The sequence below is a fragment of the Macaca mulatta genome, chromosome 17 (genome assembly GCF_049350105.2).
Source record: "Macaca mulatta isolate MMU2019108-1 chromosome 17, T2T-MMU8v2.0, whole genome shotgun sequence".
Classification (NCBI taxonomy): Eukaryota; Metazoa; Chordata; class Mammalia; order Primates; family Cercopithecidae; genus Macaca; species Macaca mulatta.
This window is the reverse complement of record NC_133422.1, coordinates 10,075,927-10,097,851: the sequence shown is the minus strand read 5'-3', so window position 1 is coordinate 10,097,851 and position 21,925 is coordinate 10,075,927. Positions and strand designations below refer to the sequence as shown.

General features: G+C 39.0%; 1 protein-coding gene and 1 long non-coding RNA gene across 17 annotated transcripts in view; one reads left to right on the top strand and one right to left on the bottom strand.

The window, feature by feature from the left end:
• Positions 1-21,925, top strand: part of KATNAL1 (katanin catalytic subunit A1 like 1) — a 296,001-nt gene that overhangs the window by 67,811 nt on the left and 206,265 nt on the right. For 13 of the 16 annotated variants that reach the window (XR_013407607.1, XR_013407610.1, XR_013407609.1 and 10 more), the window contains 1 exon segment: positions 1,761-1,895. Coding sequence is in view for 13 of the 16 variants with exons in the window: in XM_077973660.1 (XP_077829786.1) it covers positions 1,761-1,895 (135 nt within the window). In the remaining 3 variants the exon portion in view is untranslated. 16 annotated transcript variants of the gene reach the window in all.
• LOC144336233 (uncharacterized) lies at positions 4,436-14,898 on the bottom strand. Its single transcript, XR_013407850.1, has 2 exons — positions 12,307-14,898; positions 4,436-5,301 (listed from the first exon to the last, which is right to left on the bottom strand). It is a non-coding gene; the product is annotated as an uncharacterized LOC144336233 (long non-coding RNA).

Genomic DNA, 21,925 nt, shown 5'->3' with positions numbered 1-21,925 from the left:
GAAGTAAAGTCTGGGTGCAGTGGAAACACAGGAGAGGCACCACCAAGACTAAGGGGGAGTCATGGAAAGAGATAGCCGAGTTGGACTTTGAAGCATTGGTAGGAGTTATCCAGACAGAGAAAAAGGGCCCTGAGGAGCCTTAGAAGGAAGAGGGTTATGGGCTCAGAGCTGCCGTTTAGAGATAAGTTACTCTGGTAGTTAGTTGTGTGGTAGACAAGAGGCTGTTCAAGCAAAACATTAGAACAGATAAAATATGTTTAAAAATATCCAGGGTGAGGGACTGAGTGCAGTGGCTCATGCGTGTAGTCCCAGCACTTTGGGAGGCTGAGGTGGGAGGATCACTTGAGGCTAGGAGTTCAAAACCAGCCTGGTTAACATAGCAAGACTTGAAGCAACAACTTTAAAAAGTAGCTGGGTGTGGTGGCACGTGCCTGTAGTCCCAGCTACTCAGGAGGCTAAGGTGGGAGGATAGCTTGAGCCGCAGGAGTTGGAGGCCACAGTGAGCTGTAATTGTGCCATAGCACTCCAGCCTGGGCAACAGAGCAAGAACCTGTCTCATAACAACAACAACAACAAAACACCAGTAATATCCAAGTTGTATTGTTTCAAAACAGTCATGGTTATTCATCAACTATGGATACTTACTGAATACTTACAATGTACTATGAGACCCTTCCCTCAATGAGTTTACCATTTTAACTTTTGCTAAAATATGAGAGAAAGGAATGAGTATGTTTTATTTTTGAGGTGGGATATAGGGGAAAACATTAGGTGTTTAAAATTGGAAAAGGAAATTACTGAATACAAATTTAGTCAGCTGAATTTCATTGAGGGATATTTGTGATTATTGTTGATTATTAGTTGGACAGCTTGATTCTTTGTCATAATGATTGGAGTTTAGTAATAAGAAAATGTTGTAAGTTTCAGTGAGCCAACATCATGCCAGAGCACTCCAGCCTGAACAATGGAACCAGACCTTGTTTTTTTAAAAAATAACTATATTGAGCTAGGTTGCTTTAAATCCACTAGTACTTTATTATGCCAGACTAGAAAGTCTTATCAGTAAAATTTACGGGTTTTTTATCTTTTATTTTTCACTACATATTTTCTAGAGTTTCTGTTGTGTGACCTGAAATTTTTTATTCTAAAGAGGAGACACTGTGTACGTACATGTAGTTCGTTTGGTTATTTTTATCTGTGATTACTGGGTTCATTCTTAAATGTCTTGTTTGTTTTTTACAAGTCACTTAAAAGTTTAAAGGACAACATCATGGAAATATAACCTGTCTTTCAAAATTATAATTGCATGCTAGAATATTAAGTAAATGTGAACCCTCTGTTTCCACTTCTTGAGAAAATAGACTAAAAACTAAAGTAAAATATTTGCGGAACTTTATGATTTCAAAGAAATAAGAGGAATAAAACAGAGCCTAATCTCCCATGCCTTTTCTTTTCAGAGGAAATATACATTCATTTTCTTACAGAAAAATGGATATTTTTATTGGATTAAAATCCTGCACTGGGTTACACAAGAAAAAAACAAAAAAAGAAAAATCCCACACTGGGTTATGTGAATTCTTCTACTTCTTTGTTTTGTAGTTATCCGTTGATGAGTCTGGTTTTGCCACCACACAGAGGTTAGGACTACACTGTCTTCTTCATCATTGCTTCTGTCACTTTGGCTAACAGAAATGTTAACTGAATGAAAGTGTAAAGGGTTGTAAGAAAAACACTATCTTTTCCTCCCTTCCTGTGTATAGGAGTTGGAGGAGCTTTAGAAAATGATGATCCTTCCAGAATGGTTATGGTATTGGCTGCTACGAATTTCCCGTGGGACATTGATGAAGCTTTGCGAAGAAGGTTAGAAAAAAGGATATATATACCTCTCCCAACAGGTATGATGCCTTCTCTATTTTGAGCTTTCTGTTACTTTCTGTTACCTTTCCCATGTATCTGAATCTTTATTCCATTGCCATTCTGCTTAAAGAAGCAGAATAACATCACAAAACTAATTTGTAGTAGATGTGAACACAGGCCACAGTACTCTATTGAAATTTCTTACGTTTCAGAGAAATTCTTAAATTTGGAACAATATTCATGTTAATAAATATGGTAGCACTTTTAAGTTTTCACTTTTAAACTTGAAGGTTTTTTAAAATCTTTTTCAAAACATGCTGTTTTGGAGTGAGCGTGTGTGTGTGTGTATTTTTATTTTTTTATTTTTGAGACAGAGTCTTACTCTGTTGCCCAAGCTGGAGTGCAGTGGCGTTATCTGAGGTCACTGCAACCTCCACCTCCTAAGTTCAAGTGATTCTTGTGCCTTAGCCTTCCGAATAGCTGGGATTACAGGTGTGTGCCACCACACCCAGCTAATTTTTGTGTTTTTAGTAGAGACAGGGTTTTGCCATGTTTTCTAGGCTGGTCTCGAACTCCTGGCCTCAAGTGATTTCCTGTCTCGGCCTCACAAAGTGCTGGGATTACAGGTGTGAACTGCCATGCCTGGCCTGGAAAATATAATTTCATCCTGTTAATGAATGCTGAAATTTCCGTACATGAATTTTTTCTTTTTATTTTGAGGTAAAATGTGCATAGAATGAAATGTACTTAAGTATATAATTTGAAAGAGTACAAATAAGTACTCCTGTTTAATCAATACCCTAATCAAGATGTAGGGCACTTCTATCATCCTATAAAGTTCCTGTGTGCTCCTACCAGCTAACCCTCCAATAGGCATTCACTGTACGTGATTTTTATCACCATAGATTAGTTCTTTCTCTTGTTAAACTTCATATAAATGGAATCGTAACAGCATGTACTCACTGTGTCTGGCTCCTTTCACTTGAGGTTCATCCATGTGATCACATGTATCAGCAGTTTATTCCTGGTTTGATTATACCACAATTTCTTTATTGTCCTTTTGATTGGTATTTAAGTTATTTCTAGTTTTTTGGCTATTATGAATAAAGCTGTAAACTTTCTTGTACATATCTTTTTTATGGATGAATGTTTTCAATTCTTTTGGATAATATAAGAAAAGAAAGGATGGGTCATAGGGTAGGCATATGTTTAGCTTTTATAGGAAATACCCAAATTATTTTTCAGAATGGTTGTACCATTTTGTATTCCATCATCAATAAATGGTAATTCAAATACTTCCGTATCCTTGCCGACATGTGGTGTCAGTATTTTAATTTCAGTCATTCTAGTAAGTATGAAATGCTCTCTCATGATTTTAATTGGTATTTCTCTGATGACTTACGTAGAGTACCTTTTTATGTGCTTTTCATGGTCATGGTATACTTTTTGTGTAGTGTCATTTCTTTTTCCCAGTTTTTAATTGGATTATTTGTTGCTTTATTAATGCTTTTTATGTTATTAGATCTGTGCATTGTGAATATTTTCTTCCAGTTTGTGGTTTGCTTTTGATTTTCTTTATGGTATCTCTTAATAAGTAGACATTTTACATTTTGATGAAGTCCTGTTGACAATTTTTTTAAATGAATAGTACTTTTAGTGTCTTAAGAAATCTTATCTATCCCAAAGCTGCAAAGTTTTTCTCCTGTTTTCTTTTGGAAACTGTATTTATGTCTGTGATTCCTCTTGAATGAATGTGTGTGTGTGCGTGTGTGTGTGTGTGTGCAGATGAGTAATTTTTTTCATATATACAGTTGTAGCATCACTTACTGGAAGTTTTATTTTTTCATTGAATTACTTCAGCACCTTCATTGAAAATTATTTTGTTGTGTATGTGTGGGTCTGTTTCTGAATACTATTCTGTTCCATCGTTTTTTAAATCCACACACATGGTTACCTAAGTTACTTGTTTTTTTCTTGAGCAAGCTTTGGTAACTTGTGTCTTTCAGAGAATATGTCTATTTTTTATAAGTTGTCAGATTGTTTTGGATTTGACCTAATGTGAATGTGGAAGCTGATTAAATAGTTATGAGAGATGGTGGATTTCATGTCTGGTTCTGGAACTTGAAGTCAATAAGGAGGGCACTTAGGAAGAGATGATGAATGTGAAGTGGTAGAAGTAAGGACAAACTCTACCTGTGGAGGTAGAATCCATGAGGATACATTGAAATCTGTGTTGAACTCTTTTTTTTCTGCTGAGACTCCTAACCTTGATGAATGGGCTTTCTGACAGAAGAAGCTAGCTAAATGTATACCTGGCTCGAGTCAAGAAAGCTGAAGGGGCCGGATGCGGTGGCTCATGCCTGTAATTCCAGCACTATAGGAAGCCGAGGCGGGCGGATCACAAGGTCAGGAGATCAAGACCATCTTGGCTAACACAGTGAAACCCCGTCTCTACTAAAAATATAAAAAATTAGCCAGGCGTGGTAGTGGGCGCCTGTAGTCCCAGGTACTCGGGAGGCTGAGGCAGAAGAATGGCATGAACCCGGGAGGCGGACCTTGCAGTGAGCTGAGATCGTGCCACTGCACTCCAGCCTGGGTGACAGAGCGAGACTCCATCTCAAAAAAAAAAAAAGCTGAAGGAAGAAATGTGGCAGAAACTACAAAGAGCTGAAGGTGCAAGTGCTGCCCCACACTAACAAAGAGAACGGAGAACCAAGAAATAAGTGACAGTATGTGCCAGCTTTCTGAGATGATTCATTTTTGCCTTTCACGTCTCAGACATAACTCATGTGGTCCACAATAACCCAGAACTATGCAATAAAGAGAATTCTGGGAAATGAAATTCCAGCTTCACTTAAGTTGGCATAATACAAATCTACACACCTTATTTTCCTTTTTTTGGCCATAGGATCTGTAGTGATGGCTCATTTTTCATTCCTAATATTAGTAATTTGTCTCTATTGTTCTTCATAATTTTTGGTTGAGATTTATCAATATTGTTAATCTTTTCAAAGAACCAAATTTTTGCTTTGTTAGTTTTCTATTTTCTATTTCAGTGATTTCTTCTCTCTTTAAAACAATTTTTTTTTGCTTTATACTTTGAGTATAATTTTTTCTTTCTGAAGTTAGAAACTAAGATTATTGATTTTAGGGATAGCCCTCTCCCACTTTTTTTTTTAAGAGACAGAATCTTGCTCTGTTACCCAGGAGTGCAGTGGCATGATCGTAGCTCACTGCAGCCTCAAACTTTTGGGATCAACAGATCCTCCCACCTCAGCCTCTTGAGTAGGGACTGCACACACATGCCACTGTGCCTGGCTCATTTTTTTTATTTTTATTTTTTGTAGAGACAGAGGCTTGCTGTGTTTCCCAGGCTGGTCTCAAACTCCTGGCCTCAAGCAATCCTCCCGATAGCACTGGGATTGCACATGTGAGCCACTGCACCTGGCCTTTTTTTCTTTTTTTAATGTGTACATTTTAAAGCTATAAATTTCTCATTAAGTACTGCTTTGCTTTTATCTCACAAATTTTGCTATATCTTTTTTTTCTATTAAGTTAGAACTATTTTCTAATTTTCTTTTTTTTCCCCCTTTCTTTGGTCCTTGAGTTATTTAGCATTTAAATTGGTTTGGGAGCCAAATAACTGGGGTATTTTCTAGATATCTTTTTGTTGATTTTTAATTTAATTCCATTGCAGTCAGGAACATACTCTGAATGATGTCAATTTTTGAGCTGCTTGAGATTTGCCCTTCAGCCTATAGTCTATCTTGGTGAATGCTCCAGATGCAATTGAATAGATTGTTTATTCTGAGCTTGTTATAACATTCTATAAATGTCAGCTAGATGAAGTTGGTGTGATAGTGTTATTCCAATAATAAGATCCTTGCTGACTTTTTAATCTAGTTTTTCTATCAATTACTGAGAGTGGCTTATGGAAATCTTCATCTGTGACTGGGAACTTGTTCATTTCTCCCTTTAGTTCTTTCAGTTTCTGTGTTATGTTTTGCTTCATGTATTTTGATGTTCTGTTGTTAAGTAAATAAATTATCATTGTTATATCTTCTTGGTCCTATTACCACTATGAAATGCCTCTCTATCTCTGAGAATACACTTTGACTTGGTATCTGCGTTGACTGCTATTAATTTAGCCTCACTGTCTTTCTTTTCCTATTGTTGGTGTGCTAATATGCTTTTCATCTTTAATTTTTACCCCAACCTGTCTTTATATTTACAGTGCAGTTTTTATAGACAGCATATAGTTGAGCCTTGCTGTTTGTCCAGTCTATCTCTCTCTGTTTGTTTGTTTGAGTTGGAGCCTCACTCCGTTGCCCAGGCAGTAGTGTAGTGGCGCGATCTCAGCTTACTGCAACCTCTGCCTCCCAGGTTCAAGCGATTCTCCTGCCTCAGCCTCCCAAGTAGCTGGGACTACAGGCATGTGCCACCATACCTAGCTAATTTTTTTGTATTTGTAGTAGAGACAGGGTTTTGCCATGTTGTCCAGGCTGGTCTTGAATTCCTGAGGTCAGGTGATTTGCCCACCTTGGCCTCTCAAAGTGCTGAGATTATGGGCGTGAGCCACTGCGTCTGGCTGTCTCTGCTTTTTAATAGAAGTATTTATTCCATTTAAATTTAATGTAATTAGTGATATAACTGTGTTGAAGTCTGCCATCTTGCTGTTGTACTGTTTGTTTCTCTGTACCCCCCTTGCTAATTTCTTTTGGGCTAATTGACTGTTTTTACTATTCATTTTAATGCCATTAGTGGATTTTTAGCTGTACCTGACTATATTTATTTTAGTAGTTGCTCTAGCAATTACAGTATGCATAATTTTATATAGTTGTGTGTGCTTTTATCTTTTAAATTGTATGCCTAAATCAAAAGTGATTTATATACCACCACCATTATAGTACTACAGGATTCTGTACCTATCTTATATTTACCTTTATTAGAGAACTTTATATTTTCATTTGCTTTTGTGTTGCAGTCTAGTATCCTTTTGTTTCAATTTGAAGGACTCCATTCAGCAATTTTTGCAAGGCAGGTCTATTCGTGATAAACTCCCTAAGTTTTTGTTGATCTAGAAAGGTCTCCTTCATTTATTTCACCTTCATTTTTGAAGAGCAGTTTTGCCAAAATAGTATTCCTGGTTGGCAGACTTTTTCTTTTAGTACTTTGAATATATAATGTCACTCCTTTCTGACTTGTGATGTTTCTGCTAAGAAATATGTTGATATTGTATGAGTGCTCCCTTATAGATGACAAATAACTTTTCTTTTGTTGCTTTCATGATTCTGTCTTTGAATTTTGACAATTTGATTATGTGTTTCTATGGTCTTCCTTAGGTCATCCTACTTGGAGTCCTTTTAAGCCTCATGAATTTGTTCATTTCTTTTCTTATACGGGCATACCTTGTTTTATTATGCTCCTCTTTATTGCACTTTGCAGATACTGTGTTTTTCACAAATGGAAGGTTTGTGACAGCCGTGAATTAAGCAGGTCTGTGAGGGCCATTTTTTCAACAGCATGTGCTCACTTTGTGTCTCTGTCACATTTTGAAAATTCTCACAATATTTCAGACTTTTCATTATTATTTATCTGTTACAGTGATCTGTGATCAGTGATCTTTAATGTTAGTGTTGTAATTGTTTTGGGGTACCACAAACTATGCCCACATAAGATGGCAAACTTAATTGATAAATGTGTGTTTTATGACTCTTCCTTTCCTCAGGCCTCCCCATACCCTCAGACACAACAATACTGGAATTAAGCCAGTTAAGAACTCTACAGTGGTCTCTAAGTGTTCAAGTGAAAAGGAAGATGCAACTCAAGGAAGAATTACATCTTCCTTTCCATGTAAAGGAAGACATTATATGAAATCAGAAGCTAGACACGAATAAGCTTAGTGAGGAAAGCATGATGAAAGCTGAGATACACCAAAGCTAGACCTCTTATGCCAAACAGCTAAGTTATGAATGAAAAGGAAGAGTTCTTGAAGGAAATTAAAAGCGTTACTCCAGTAAACACATGAATGATAAGAAAGTGAAACAGCCTTATTGCTGATATGGATAGAGTGATCTGGATAGAAGATCAAACCAGCCACAACATTTCCTTAAGCCACAGCCTAATCCAGAGCAAGCCCCAACTCTTCAATTCTATAAAGGTTGAGAGAGGTGAGGAAGCTGCAAGAAAAAAAAAAAGTTGGAATCTCAGAGGTTGTTTCATGAGGTTTAAAGAAAGAAGCCATCTCCATAACATAAAAGTTCAAGGTAAAGCAGCAAGTACTGACACAGAAGCTGTAGCAAGTTATCCAGAAGAACTAGCTAAGATTCCTTTTGAAATGCTACTGCTTACTGACAATGCACCTGGGATATATCTCTTTGATGGAGATATATAAGGAAATTCATGTTGTTTTCACGCCTGCTTACACAACATTCATTCTGCAGCCCATGGATCAAGGAGTCATTTTGACTTTCAAGTCCTACTTTTAAGGAATACATTTCGTAAAGTTGTGGTTGCCATTGATGGTGATTTGTCTGATAAATCTGGGCAAAGTAAATTGAAAACCTTCTAGAAAAGAATCATCATTCTAGATGCCATTAAGAACATTTTTGATTCATGCGAGGATGTCAGAACATCAGTCTTAACAGGAGTTTGGAAGAAGTTAATTCCAACCCTCATGAATGACCTTGAGGGGTTCAAGACTTTGGGTGGAGGACGTCACCACAGATGTAATGGAAAAGCAAGATAACTAGCACTAGAAGTGGTACTTGTAGTTGGGACTGGATTGCTGCAATCTCATGATAAAACTTGAACAGACAAGGGGTTGCTTCTTACAGATGAGCAAAGAAAATATTTCTTGAGGTAGAATCTCCCGTGAAGATGCTGTGAACATTGTTGAAATAACAACAAATAATTTGGAATATTTTATAAACTTAGTTGATAAAACAGCAGCAGATTTGAAGAGAATCAACTCCAATTTCAAAATAAGTGCTGTTATGGGTAAATGCTGTCAGACAGCATTGCATGCTACAGAGAAATCTTTCATGCAGGGAAGAGACAACTGATACAGCAGACTTGACTGTTTTCTTATTTAAGAAGTGGATACTGCCACCCCAACCTTCATCAGCTACCACTCTGATTCATCAACGTACATTGACATTGAGGCAAGACCATCCACGGGCCAAAATATTACAACTTGCTGAAGGCGGAGATGGTTGTTAGCATTTTTTTTTAGCAATAAAGTATTTTTACATTAAGATATCCACTTTGTAGATGTAATGCTATTGTACACTTAATAGACTACAGTATAGTGTAAATGTAGCTTTTCTATGCGTTGGGAAACCAAGAAATTCGTGTGACTCACTTTATTGTGGTGGTCTGCAACCAAACCTGCAATATCTTCGCATTTAGGAAGTTTTTGGCTCTTATTTCTTCAAATAAGCTCTTTGTTTCTCACTCAATTCCTTCTGGAGCTTCCATAGTATGTATATTGATCTATTTTATGGTATCTAAGTCCCATAGGCTTTCTTCACTTTTCTTCATTCTTTTTCTTTTTTTGTTTCTGACTTGATTATTTCAAATGACCTGTCTTTGGGTTCGCTAAGTAATCTGCTTGATCTAGACTGCTGTTGATCCTCTTTAGTGAATGTTTCAGTTCAGTTACTGTATATTTTAGCTCCATAATATTGTTTTGGTTCTTTAAATAGCTTCTGTCTGTTAAATTCTTATTTTGCTCATGCATTGTTCTGTTGATTACATTTAGTTGTTTTTCTGGGTTATCGTGTATAGTGCTGAGGTTCTTTAAGATGATTATATTGAATTTTTTGTCAGATAATTCTTAGATCTTTTTTTTTAGGATTGATTCCTAGAAATTAATTTTTTCCCTTTATTGGTACATGTTTCTCTGTAACATGTGCCTTGTTTTTTGTTGTTGTGATTTGTGCATTTGAAAGAACAGCCAGCCCTTTCGATCTTTATGAACTCACTTTGTACAGAGGAAGACCTTCACCAATCATCCTGGCTGGAGATTCCGAGGATCTCTCAAACCTTTTGTGGGGCTATTGCCTCTCTGGGCTTGTGCATGTAATTTACCAATTAGAGAGGTTTTCTGATTTCTTTTTCAGGAGCTTGTAGTCTCTCTTGCTCCTTCTGTTATCTATCTTTGGTATTGTAGCTTCTCTGGAATGCAACAAATCTCTTAACTCTCTTTTGTTCTTTGTGGCCCCTGGGTCTCCAAGGTCTCCCAGTTCCATCAGTCCTTCAAGTCAGGTGAAATAGAAATCAGTCCCTTGGGAAGTCCTCCGAAAAACTGAAACATTAGACATACATTCCACTCTTCTCTTTCCCTCCCAAGTAAGGAGCCATAAGCTGGTTGCTTTCTCCCAACCATATGGAGCTGTGTTGGCTTTTGTCTACTGTATTATAAGTTGCTAGCACAGCAACAACTTGCTGAGTTCTGTCTTTGTGCCTGCAGCAAGTGTGGCAAGGCAGAAACCAGTCCCCTGGGCAGTCCACTGAAAAGCTGGAATGCTGGATGTACATTCCACTTTTCTCTTTTTCTCCTGAGGGAGAAGTTGTGAGGTAAACATTTCCTCTTGATTGCATAGAGCTGTGCTAGCTTGAGGAAGGAGCTGACTCAGTTAACATGAAATGGCTTTTCTTGGCCGGGCGCGGTGGCTCACGCCTGTAATCCTAGCACTTTAGGAGGCCGAAGCAGGCGGATCACCTGAGGTTGGGGGTTTGAGACCAGCCTGACCAACATGAAGAAACCCCGTCTCTACTAAAAATACAAAATTAGCCGGGTGTGGTGGCACATGCCTGTAATCCCAGCTACTCGGGAGGCTGAGGCAGGAGAATCACTTGAACCCAGGAGGTGGAGGTTGCAGTGAGCCGAGATGGCACCATTGCACTCCAGCCTGGGCACCAAGAGTGAAACTCCGTCTCAAAGAAAGCAAAAAAGAAAGAAAGAAAGAAAAGAAATGGCTTTTCTTACTCATTTCAGTGCAGTCCTAGGCTTTGAGCTTGCCTGTGGGGCTGTGAATTCCTAACTGGTGTCTGAAGTTCTCATAAAGGCTTTTTGAACTATATTGTTAAGTTATTGTTTCTATGGGGGAGCTGCTATAGGAAGTCTGAGGCATCCTATTCTACTACCTTGCTGATGTCACTTCTGGCCTCCATTGTTTTTTTAATACAAGTCAGCTGCTATTCATATCATTGTTCCCTTGTGTGTGATGTGTCTTTCTCCCTCTGGCCACTTTTTTTTTTTAAATCAACTTTATTGAGGAATAATTTATATACAATACATTTTACTCGTTTAAAATTTAATGAGTTTGACAGTTAAACAGCCATGAAACCATACCACAATCAATCTTTTATCCTCAAAAGATTCCTTGTGCCTCTTGTAATCCATCCTTCCCTCTTCCTTCTACAGCTCCCCCTCAGGAAACCACTGGTCTAATTTTTGTCCATATAAAGTATTTTGAAGTTCATATTAATAGAATCCTACAGTAGGTATCATTTTGTGACTAGCTTCTTTCACTCAGCATGGTGATTTTGAATTTCATCCATGTTTGTTGTTTTTATTGGTGAGTAGTGTTTGTTCCATTTACATGGACATACCACAGATTGTTTATCCATTCTCTTATTGATGAATATTTGCATTGTTTCTAATTTGGGGCTATTGTGAATAAAGTTGCTATGAATATTCATGTTCAAGTCTATGTAGACATAGACTTTTTGTCTTCGATAAATACCTATACGTGAAATGATGGGGGTATGTGGTGTGGTATATGTCTGCTGTAGAAAATAAGTTGGCAATTTCTTGAGTGATTGTCTTCTGTGGTTTTTTTTTTTTTTTTTTTTTTAAAGATATTCTATTTATCTTTGTGTTTCAGCAGGTTGACTGTGATGTGTTCCTTTTGTCTTGCATGTATGTTGGACTTCTTGATACTGTCTCACAGGTCATTAAAACTCTGTTAAATGCTTTTTCCCAAAATGTTTTCTTTATATTTTTAAGGTTGGATAATTTCTAAATCGATCTTCATGTTTACTGACCTGCTTTTGTCATCCCTAGTCCACTTTTAAACCTGTCTAGTGAATTTTTTAATTTAGATACTGTATTTTCCAAATCTAGCATTTCCATTTGTTTACTTTGTGTGTGTGTGTGTGTGTGTGAGATGGAGTTTTGCTCTTGTCAGTCAGGCTGGAGTGCAGTGGCGTGATCTTGGCTCACCGCAACCTCAGCCTCCCGGGTTCAAGCTATTCTTCTGCCTCAGCCTCCTGAGTAGCTGGGATTACCGGCATGTGCCACCATGCTCAGCTATTTTTTGTATTTTTAGTAGGGACAGGGTTTCTCCATGTTTGTCAGGCTGGTCTTGAACTCCTGACCTCAGGTGATCCACCTGCCTTGGCCTCCCAAAGTGCTGGGATTACAGGCGTGAGCCACCTCACCTGGCCTCCATTTGGTTACTTTTTATAGTTTTTTTTACTTTGCTGGGATTCCTCATTTGCTTATTTTTGTCTCTTTCTAAAAATTCTTTGGCATTCTTCCCTTCAAAAAGTAGAGCTTAGTTCCCCTCCATCTGAATGTGGATTAGACTTAGTGATTTTCATCTAAGAAATAGGATATGGCAGAAGTGATGCTAAATGATTTCTGAGGCTAGATCATGAAAAGGATAGTTTCTGCCTGACTCTCCCTCACTTGGATCACATGGGATCATTTGCTCTTGAGGAGGCCACCTGTCATGCCTGGAACCATGTGGAGAAGCCCAAATGGGAAGGAACTGAAGTTTTCCACCAGCAATCAGCACCATCGTGCCAGCCATGTGAGAGCTACCTTTGGATGACTGTAGTTCTGGTCCATGTATTAACTGTGACTTCCTGAGAGACCTTGTGTTAGTCAGGGTCCTACAGAGAGACAGAACCAACAGGACGTGTATATATAGAGAGGTTTATTTTAGGCAGTTGGCTCACACGATTATGGGGGCTGGTAAGTCCAAAATCTGTACCCCAAGCTGGCAGCTTAGAGACCCAGGAAGAGCTGATACTACAGTTCAGGTCCAAAGGCTATCAGGCTGGAGACCCAGGGAGAGCAGTGTTGGAGTTGAAATCTGAAGGCCATTTGCTGAATTTCCTCTTCCGGGGTGGGGGTGGGTCGCTGTTTAGTGTTGTGTTTTATTCAGACCTTCCGTTGGTTAGATGAGGCCCACCCACGTTAGGAAGGGCAGTCTGCTTTACTCAAAGTCCACTAATTTAAATGTTAATCTCATTGAAAAACATGTTCACAGACACTTTCAGAATAATTTTTCTTTTTCTTTTTTCTTCTGAGATGGAGTTTCACTCCAGTTGCCTGGACTGGAGAGCAATGGTGCAATCTCACCTCACTGCAACCTCCGCCTCCTGAGTTCAAGGGATTCTCCTGCCTCAGGCTCCCAAGTAGCTGGGATTACAGGCGTGTTCCACCACACCTGGCTAATTTTGTACTTTTAATAGAGACAAGGTTTCACCATATTGGTCAGGCTGGTCTTGAACTGCTGACCTCAAGTGATCCACCCACCTCCACCTCTCAAAGTGCTGGGATTACAAATGTGAGCCACTGTGCCAGTCCCAGAATAATTTTTCATCCACTCTTTGGGCACCATTGCCCAGCCAAGCTGACATATAAAATTAACCATCACAGACCCCCAAGCTAGAACTTTCTAGCTACACCACTCTTAAATTCTTGACACACAGAAACTTTGAGGATAATAGTTATGTAAAGTCTCTAAGTTTTAGTAAAATTTTTTATTCAGAAATGGATAATCTACCACTTTATAGTTTTTGTCAGCTAATTTTAGCATTTGATTCATTTGTTTCTGTTAGCTACTTTTTAATTCTCTTGAGTGTGGGCCATATTTTTCTGCTTTTTCACATATCCAATAATTTTATTGTATGTGCTACATTGTAGGGATTACAGATTATGTATTTTCCTTTAAATGGTGTTCTGGCAGACATTCAGATTATTGGCAGAACTAAGAAAAATCAGTATTCAGTTCTTCACTGCCTGTTGGCCAATACATGCAAACAGTTTTCTTTATATTCTGTCTCATTTTATAGTTGTTTACCATAGAAGGGCAAGTTTGGTAACAGTTATTTCATCGTGACTAAAAGTGGAAACCTCACCTATGAATTTTGAAAATTTTTGTAACATATTCCTTGGTCACTTTTTTGACTAGACCCCAAGGCTATACAACATAATTACTTGATAGATTTTTAGCTCACAGATTCCATCTTATATTATCTTTTCTGGCTGTTACTCTGTATTCTCATAATTTAATAATGTCATTACTTAAAGAGAAAACTTTTCTTTTTCTTAAAATAGTGCTTAATTTGGCTGGATGTGGTCACTCACGCCTGTAATCTCTGCACTCTGGGAGGCCAAGGTGGGCAGATCACCTGAGGTCAGGAGTTTAAGACCAGCCTGACCGATATGATAAAACCCTGTCTCTACTAAACATAAAAAAGTTAGCCAGGTGTGGTAGCAAGTGCCTGTAATTCCAGCTACTCAGGAGGCTGAGGCAGGAGAGTCACTTGAACCCTGGAGGTGGAGGTTGCAGTGAGCTGAGATCATGCCACAGCACTCCAGCCTAGGTGACAGAGCGAGACTCCATCTCAAAAAAAAAAAAAAAAAAATAGAAAAAACTTAATTTACTGATTAAGCTCGTAAAATAATAAGCTTATTTAAGGCAACAGCAGAAGCAATTAGATTTAGAACCTATAAGCCATGCTGGAATATTGCACCTCTGAGAATTAACTCCTCAATACCTGGCTCTGTAATACATCAGTCATATACAAGTTGAAATACGAGTGTTTTTTTTATTTGTGATTTTAAAAATTTCTTCCCATTCTTTTTCTCTTCATCCATATTTTTGTTTGTTGGTTTGTTTGAGATAGAGTCTCACTCTGTTGCCCAGGTTGGGGTGCGGTGACCTAATTTCGGCTCACTGCAGTCTCCACCTCCCACATTCAAGCAATTCTCCTGCCTCAGCCTCCCAGGATTACAGGTGCATGCCGCCACGCCCGGCTAACTTTGGTATTTTTAGTAGAGACAGGATTTCACAATGTTGGCCAGGCTGGTCTCCAACTCCTGACCTCAAGTGATCCACCTGCCTCCACCTCCCAAAGTGTTGGGATTTCAAGCATGAGCCACTGTGCCCAGCCCATGTTTTGTTTTCTAAACAAAATATGTGTATGATATCTAATATATTTGAAAGTTTAGTTTTACTACCATATTACAGTGATTATAAATAAAAATTGATACCAGTGGAGGGAATAAAATTTTTGCTGCTTGAACTGTCAGTCTTATTTAAACTTTTGTTTTTTGAACTTTAATGCTTCACTATAATATAGGGAGAAAAAATGTAATTAGAAAATAGTTGATGACAGCAAGTTTCTGAACTCTTAAGGAAAGCTTAGGTATTAGGGGAGAGACATACTTTGTATTGGTATAAAGGCAGGAACTCAGTGTCCTTTGGAATTATACAAGAAGAAAATAAATACTGCTGAGAGGCTTCCTTCTAACCTTGTTTTTCTGTATGAAAAGTTTGTGACAGTTAATGACTTTGGGGTGCTTCTCTGTTTATTGTGGCTCTGAAAGTGCGTACCCTATGATCACGAAACCTGGGAAATGCTTTTTCCCCAAAGGGCTCCCAAACCAATAATTAGAACTCCACTCTTTCTTTCATCTGTATTAATTCATCAACAAGTGTTCATTTAGCTCTTTGCTATCTGAAAGACATTTGTTAGGAAATGTGGGAATATAAATAATGTGCATTCCTTGTTGTTAGAGAACTGCCTTGGAAGCCAGACATGTACTTACCCTAACTGCAGTAAAACAGTGGAATGCATGAGCCGATAGCTCTGCCCAGTATTTTTGGAACGGAGATGGAGGAATCCTAAATTCTTTTTTTTTTTTTTTTTTTTTTTTTGAGACGTAGTCTTGCTCTGTGCCCCCGGCTGGAGTGCAGTGGCGCGATCTCAGCTCACTGCAAGCTCCACCTCCCGGGTTCACCCCATTCTCCCGCCTCAGCCTCCCGAGTAGCTGGGACTACAGGCGCCCGCCACCTCGCCCGGCTAATTTTCTTGTATTTTTAGTAGAGACGGGGTTTCACCGTGTTAGCCAGGATGGTCTCGATTTCCTGACCTCGTGATCCGCCCGTCTCGGCCTCCCAAAGTGCTGGGATTACAGGCTTGAGCCACCGCGCCCGGCCTAGGAATCCTAAATTCTGACTGGTGTACTTAGGGGAGACTTCATGGAGGAAGTTGCGTTTTAACTGAAATTTCATAGAGAAAAGTAGAATTGAAGCCATGGGTGCTTGAAAATGAATAGATAGATAGGTGTTGGCTGGAGCCACCTGATAGGATAAAAAGGCCTGGAAGAGATTGAACAATAAATAAAATTTAAGAAGATGAGAGATCTGAAAAGAATGATTTTGGAAATTCAGGGTAAAATTAGTGGAAATTAAAATATTAAAATTTTAAAAATTGGACAATTTATGAACAAAACCAACTGTGAATAAGAATTTTTATTTGAAAAAGGCAAGGATTATAAGAATCAGGATAGATGAAATCAGAAAACCATCCGATGTAATTAGATGTAATGCCTCTTTATATAATTTCCATAAAGAAATATCCATATTTCTTTAAGAATTAGAAATTGGTGGCAAGAAAAGCCAATATATCACTTATTCTTGTGGTTTAACAAACCACTCCGAAATTTAAAGAGACAAAATAATCGTATTATTCTCACATCGGATGGGGCACAGTTGGGATGGTTTGTGTCTGTTCATGATGCTTGGTCATGGTTGGGGGCGACTCCACAGCTGGGGCCTGGGATCCTCTGGAATGTCTTCATTCACATGCCTCGATCTCTGCTGGGACTGTTTTTCTGGAGCACCTACATGTTCCCTGTGGCCTTGAGATACTTGGATCTCACAGATGGTAGCTCAGGGCTCTAAGAGGTGATTGTTCCACTGGATCAGGTGGCAATGTCATCGAATTTTATGAATTAGCCTTGGAGGTTATGTAATGTCCCTTCTGGTCATACTTGTGACATTCTCAGGCCCACACTGATTCGAGGGGAGGGAAATTAGACTGCCTCTGGTTTAGGGAGTGGCAGGGTCCCATCGTAGAAATGGGTGTGGGATGAGAGAGAACTGTTACTGCTGTCTTGGTAAATACAATCTGCTGTAGTCAACGGAAGGCAAAATAATAGACACAAGTGAGTTCTAATGTCCTTACCTTAAGGCTCTTTTCATTTTAAGCATCTAAATTATGGCAGCAACTACCTGGTGAGCCCAACGTACTCCTTTCTCAACTTTCCTTCATTTAGTTCTTTTTGCTTTTAGGCTGACCTCCTGAACACCAAGGCATTAATAGCCCTTTCAACTCGGAGTGACTCTGACTTCCTATTACATCAGGGTCAGAGTCCTTTTTTTTTTTTTTTTTTAATATGTTCCTTTTACTGCAAGTTCACATCTTATGTATCCTATCTGTGTCTGTTTGCATCTTTCAGTATTTTATTGTATTTTTCTATGTTTCCGCCATTCTGCTGCACGCGTCCTTCTTCCTACTTCTGTGTCGTTATCTGTGGTACTCCCATTTCCCAGGTTCTCTCTTCCCTTCTCCTTAAATTTTACTGATTTTTCAAAGCTGACGTTACAGCATGTGGACATCATGCAGTCTGCTCGCCCTGGCCTGTCTCGTGTCCCCAAGTGTTTCATCTGGGTTGGTGATTTCCCAGACGTCCCTCAGGAAAAGGACACTTCTGTCTCCCCAGAGTCCTATTTGTTGATTGACTGGTGGTGGGGGCTGTGAACATTTATTGAGTACTTACCGGCCAGGCTTTGCATGTATCAACTCACCTAACCCTCATGACAGCTTTGTAAGGTAGATTCTGTTCTTATTTACTTAGGAAACTGAGGACCCAGAGGCTAAGTGAGAGCGGGCATGTGAGTCCAGAGCCCAGACAGGCAGGCCCAGAATGTAGTTGTTATCTCCTGCACTGGACTGCCTGGTGTATTCAAGAAAAGTTGTATAAGGAGTGTATGATACTTCTAACAACATTTATTTAGATTTAGAATGTGTATTAACTTTGTGATACAGGATCGGCAGTTCGTTACAGTATGATTAACAACACGTTAATCCCTTGTTAAATCTTTTCATAAGCTTCTTGAATATCAATTCAGTTTTATAGAGCCGGTAAATCTTAAGAATATTCTAAAATATTACTGACATAACCAGTTTTCAGTTACTTGTCGCCCCCGCCAATCATAGTTACTAGAGAAATGGAGCATGCTTCCTGCTAAGCTTCAATACCACCAGGTCCTCACTTATGAACAGGTTTATGTATGTTCATTTTAAGTTGGCTGTCTGGAACTTTGTTTCAGTGGGAGAATATATTAAACTTGGTGTTAAGGATCTTAGGACAGGCACAGTGAAATGTTTGATTTATATATGCAGTGGTATTCGAATATTGGGCCTGTAAGAATGAAAAGGGGTATTTGTTCATTGGCATTCGCTGGCTGTATGTGGAACATTGTGTAAAGATGCTCACATGTTAACATCCGTTCTTACCTGGACATCAGGCGCACATCAGCCTTCTGTAGTAGTAGACACAGGAGCTTCCTCCCCTCACCTCTTTCTGTCCCTACCCCTCTTGCCACCAGCCTGACTGGAGGACTTCTTTGGCTCTGAACCACATGTTGAGCAGGTGTACTCCCTGTGAGCCTGTTGGCTGGGATCAAGGACAGGGGCTCCTGGGATTAGGGAATTGTGGAGGTAGAGGTTTTCCAGTCCCGCCCTTTCTGTCTTCTGGTAATCCCGAATCACACCTGCTTGCTGCTTTTGGCACTGCTTTGCTTGGTCTTACTGTGTGTTTGTGGTGTGTGAAACATAACGCAATACAGAAACAGTTCCTAAAACGTTTAGTGTATCAGGTAGCTGGTAAAGCAGACAGCCCTGTTACCCACTCCAGAAGTGGAGCCTCCCTGGAACTCAGGAGCTCCCAGCATGCTCCGTCCCAGCATGGCTCCTTCCTGCCCTCTGCTGGAGGTCCCACCTTTCCCTTACAGTGATTTCCTTTTATGGAGAGAATGTCTTGCTTTTCCGTATAATTTTATCACCTAACAGTATATCCCCAAACAAAGTTTTACCTCCTTTTAAACTTTACCTAAATGAAATCACACTGATTGTGTTCATTTGTATCTTGCCTCTTTTGTTCAATGTATTTTAAGATTCATTCATGTTACCACATAGAGATGCCACCTCATTCATTTTTGTTGCTGTGTGATTGGTATTCTGTCATATTCGTTTGCTAGGGCTGCCGTAACAAATACCAAAGATTGGGTGGCTTAAACAACAGAAGTTAATTTTCTCACAGTACTGGAAGCTAGAAGCATAAGACGAAGCTGTAGGCAGGGTGGTTGCACTCTGGGGTCCCTCTCCTTGGTCTGTAGGTGGCCGTCTTGTCCCGTAGTCTTCATGTGGTCTTCCTCTTAGGGGTGTTTGTATCCTAATAGCTGCTTCTTGTAAGGACACCAGTCATGTTGGGTTAGAGCCCACCCATATGACCTCATTTTACCTTAATTACCTCTCCTGTCTCTAAATACAGTCACATTCTGAAGTACTGGGGGTTAGGAGTTGACTAAAAATTTTGAGGGACATGGTTTAACCCATACCATCTATTATATGATTATATCAAAATGTATCCATCATATTATTTGGTGGACATTTTAGTTATTTCTTGCTTTAGGCTATTATGAGCAGTACTATTGTGAACATTTTCATACATGTATAGTGGTAAGCATGCCAGAATGGAGCATTCCGTCCTAGGAGTGAATTGCTAGGTAGTGCTGCACGGCTGCAGTATTAGATGAATTCAGTGTGTCTTCCAAAGTGCTTGTGTTGCAGGATCCTTGGTGGCGCCTTTGCTGGAGTTTTGCTTGAGCCCAGCGTTCCGCCCACTTGCCCTGGCAGGCTGTGCTTGGCTAGAGCTACCGGCCCTGATCCCACGCCAGCCAAGGGCAAGCCAGGCACAGAGCGGTGAGGGGTACGTGAACACGCAAGCACTGGGGTCTGCCCACTGTGCATAGCCAGGCACTGTGGCTCTTGGGTAGTCTTTTTCTTGCTGATTTTTAGGAATTCCTGAAATATTCTTGATACAAGTCTTTGGTTGCTTATGTATGTTACAGATATCTTCTCAAACTCTGTAACATCTGTTTTCACTGTGTTGACAGGATCTTTTTGATGAATAGAAGTTCCTCATTTTAATGTGGTCAGTTTATCAGTCTTTTCCTAGTTGAGTTTTTGAAATATATGTCTTGAGAATGCTTCCCTGAGGTCGTTCAGATATTCTTCTATGTTATCTTATAAAATACTTACAACTTTGCGTTTAGATGTAATATATCTGGCACTGATTTTTGGGTACAGTATGATGTAGGACCCGATTTCATTTTTTTCGCTGTGGATAGTCAGCTGTTCTTGCATCATTAATTGAAAAGACACTCCTTCCCCTCGCGGCCTGAACCGCTTTGTCATAAATTAAGTGTCTATAGTTCTGCTTCGGTCTGCTGCTGGGCACCCCGTTCTGTACTGTTGATCTATCTGCCTCTTTCCACAAGAGCGTCAATCTGCTTTGAGTCCTATACCTTTGTAGTAAGTCTTGAAATCTGATAGAGCAATTCTTTCCACTTTGCTGTTGCTCTTCCAGAGCATCTTGGCTGTTCTTGGTTCTTTCCATTTCTGTGGACATTTTGGTATCTGCCCATTAGTTTCTACAGAGAGACCTTTTAGGAGGATCTTTATTGGAATGTGTTGGCTGTATAAGATCATTTGGGGGAGAATTGTCAATTTCATGAAAGACAAAACAAAATGAACCAAAAAGTAAACACTGGGAAACTGTTTTAGATGAAAGAAGATGAATGAGACATGGTAACTGAATGCAATGTGTTATGGTTTGTAAAAGTTATAAAGGCTTGGGACAAATGGGGAGACTTTGCTTTGAATTGTGTATTAGACACTAATGTTCCAGTATTAAATCTCCTGATAAGGGTGAGAAATGTTATGTCTACCTTTTTTCTTAGGAGATACATGTTGGGGAATTTAAGGTGAAGTGTTGTGATGCCTACAGCTAGCGCTCAATTCAAAAAGTTGAGGGAGGAGAGATGAGGCAGCTAGAGTGATAATGGCAAAATGTTAGCAATTGGTGAATCTCAGTGAAAGGCAAATGGGTATTCATTGATTTTCTTTTTCTGTAGATTTAGCATTTTTCAAAATAAAAGTAGAAGATAATTAAATTTCGTTTTGTATCTCAGGAAATAGTAGAGTGCCAGATAAACTAGTAATGCATTATCTTAGTGTGCTGTGCTAAGCATATTTGCTACTAAAAGCACTACTGAAATGGCAAGTGTGATTGGTTATTTTAAAAATTCTGAGTATGTTTGAACTTATTCAGTTCACATTTAAATCATACTGGAACAGCACATGTCTGTGGGCTGGCTCTCCAAGTAAAAAATACATTAATGAGCTTTTTGTGCCAATTACTGATTTTCAGGAAATGTTCTTTAAACTACTGATAAGAGTTCTGGAGATCCATGTCATACTAACAGGTGAACAAAGTAATTCATAGGAGTTACACTTGATGCAGTCTAATTTTCTAACACCAGGCTAAGTTTTTTTTTTTTTTTTTTTTTTTGAGAAGCGTTTCCGGTGCCTGAAAACTGATATTTATATTTTTCGTGAAGGATCTCAGATTCTTTGTTCTCATAGTAGATATCTTCACAGTCTATAAAGAAAACCCAGGTGGTTTTTGTTTTTGTTTTTGATTTTTGTTTTTTGTTTTTTTCAATTTTTAGTTACTGCTACAGAGGCACATAGGAATTTAAATGATTCCATGAGTCATGCAGTGAATTGGTAATAATACTAATGGATACACAGTTATTGACTCTTCTTTGCATTGGCCTCATTTTTCCCCCTGAATGTTAATATGTCATTTCTCAGCAAAATTATTTGTAAAGTAAAACATCTAACAACA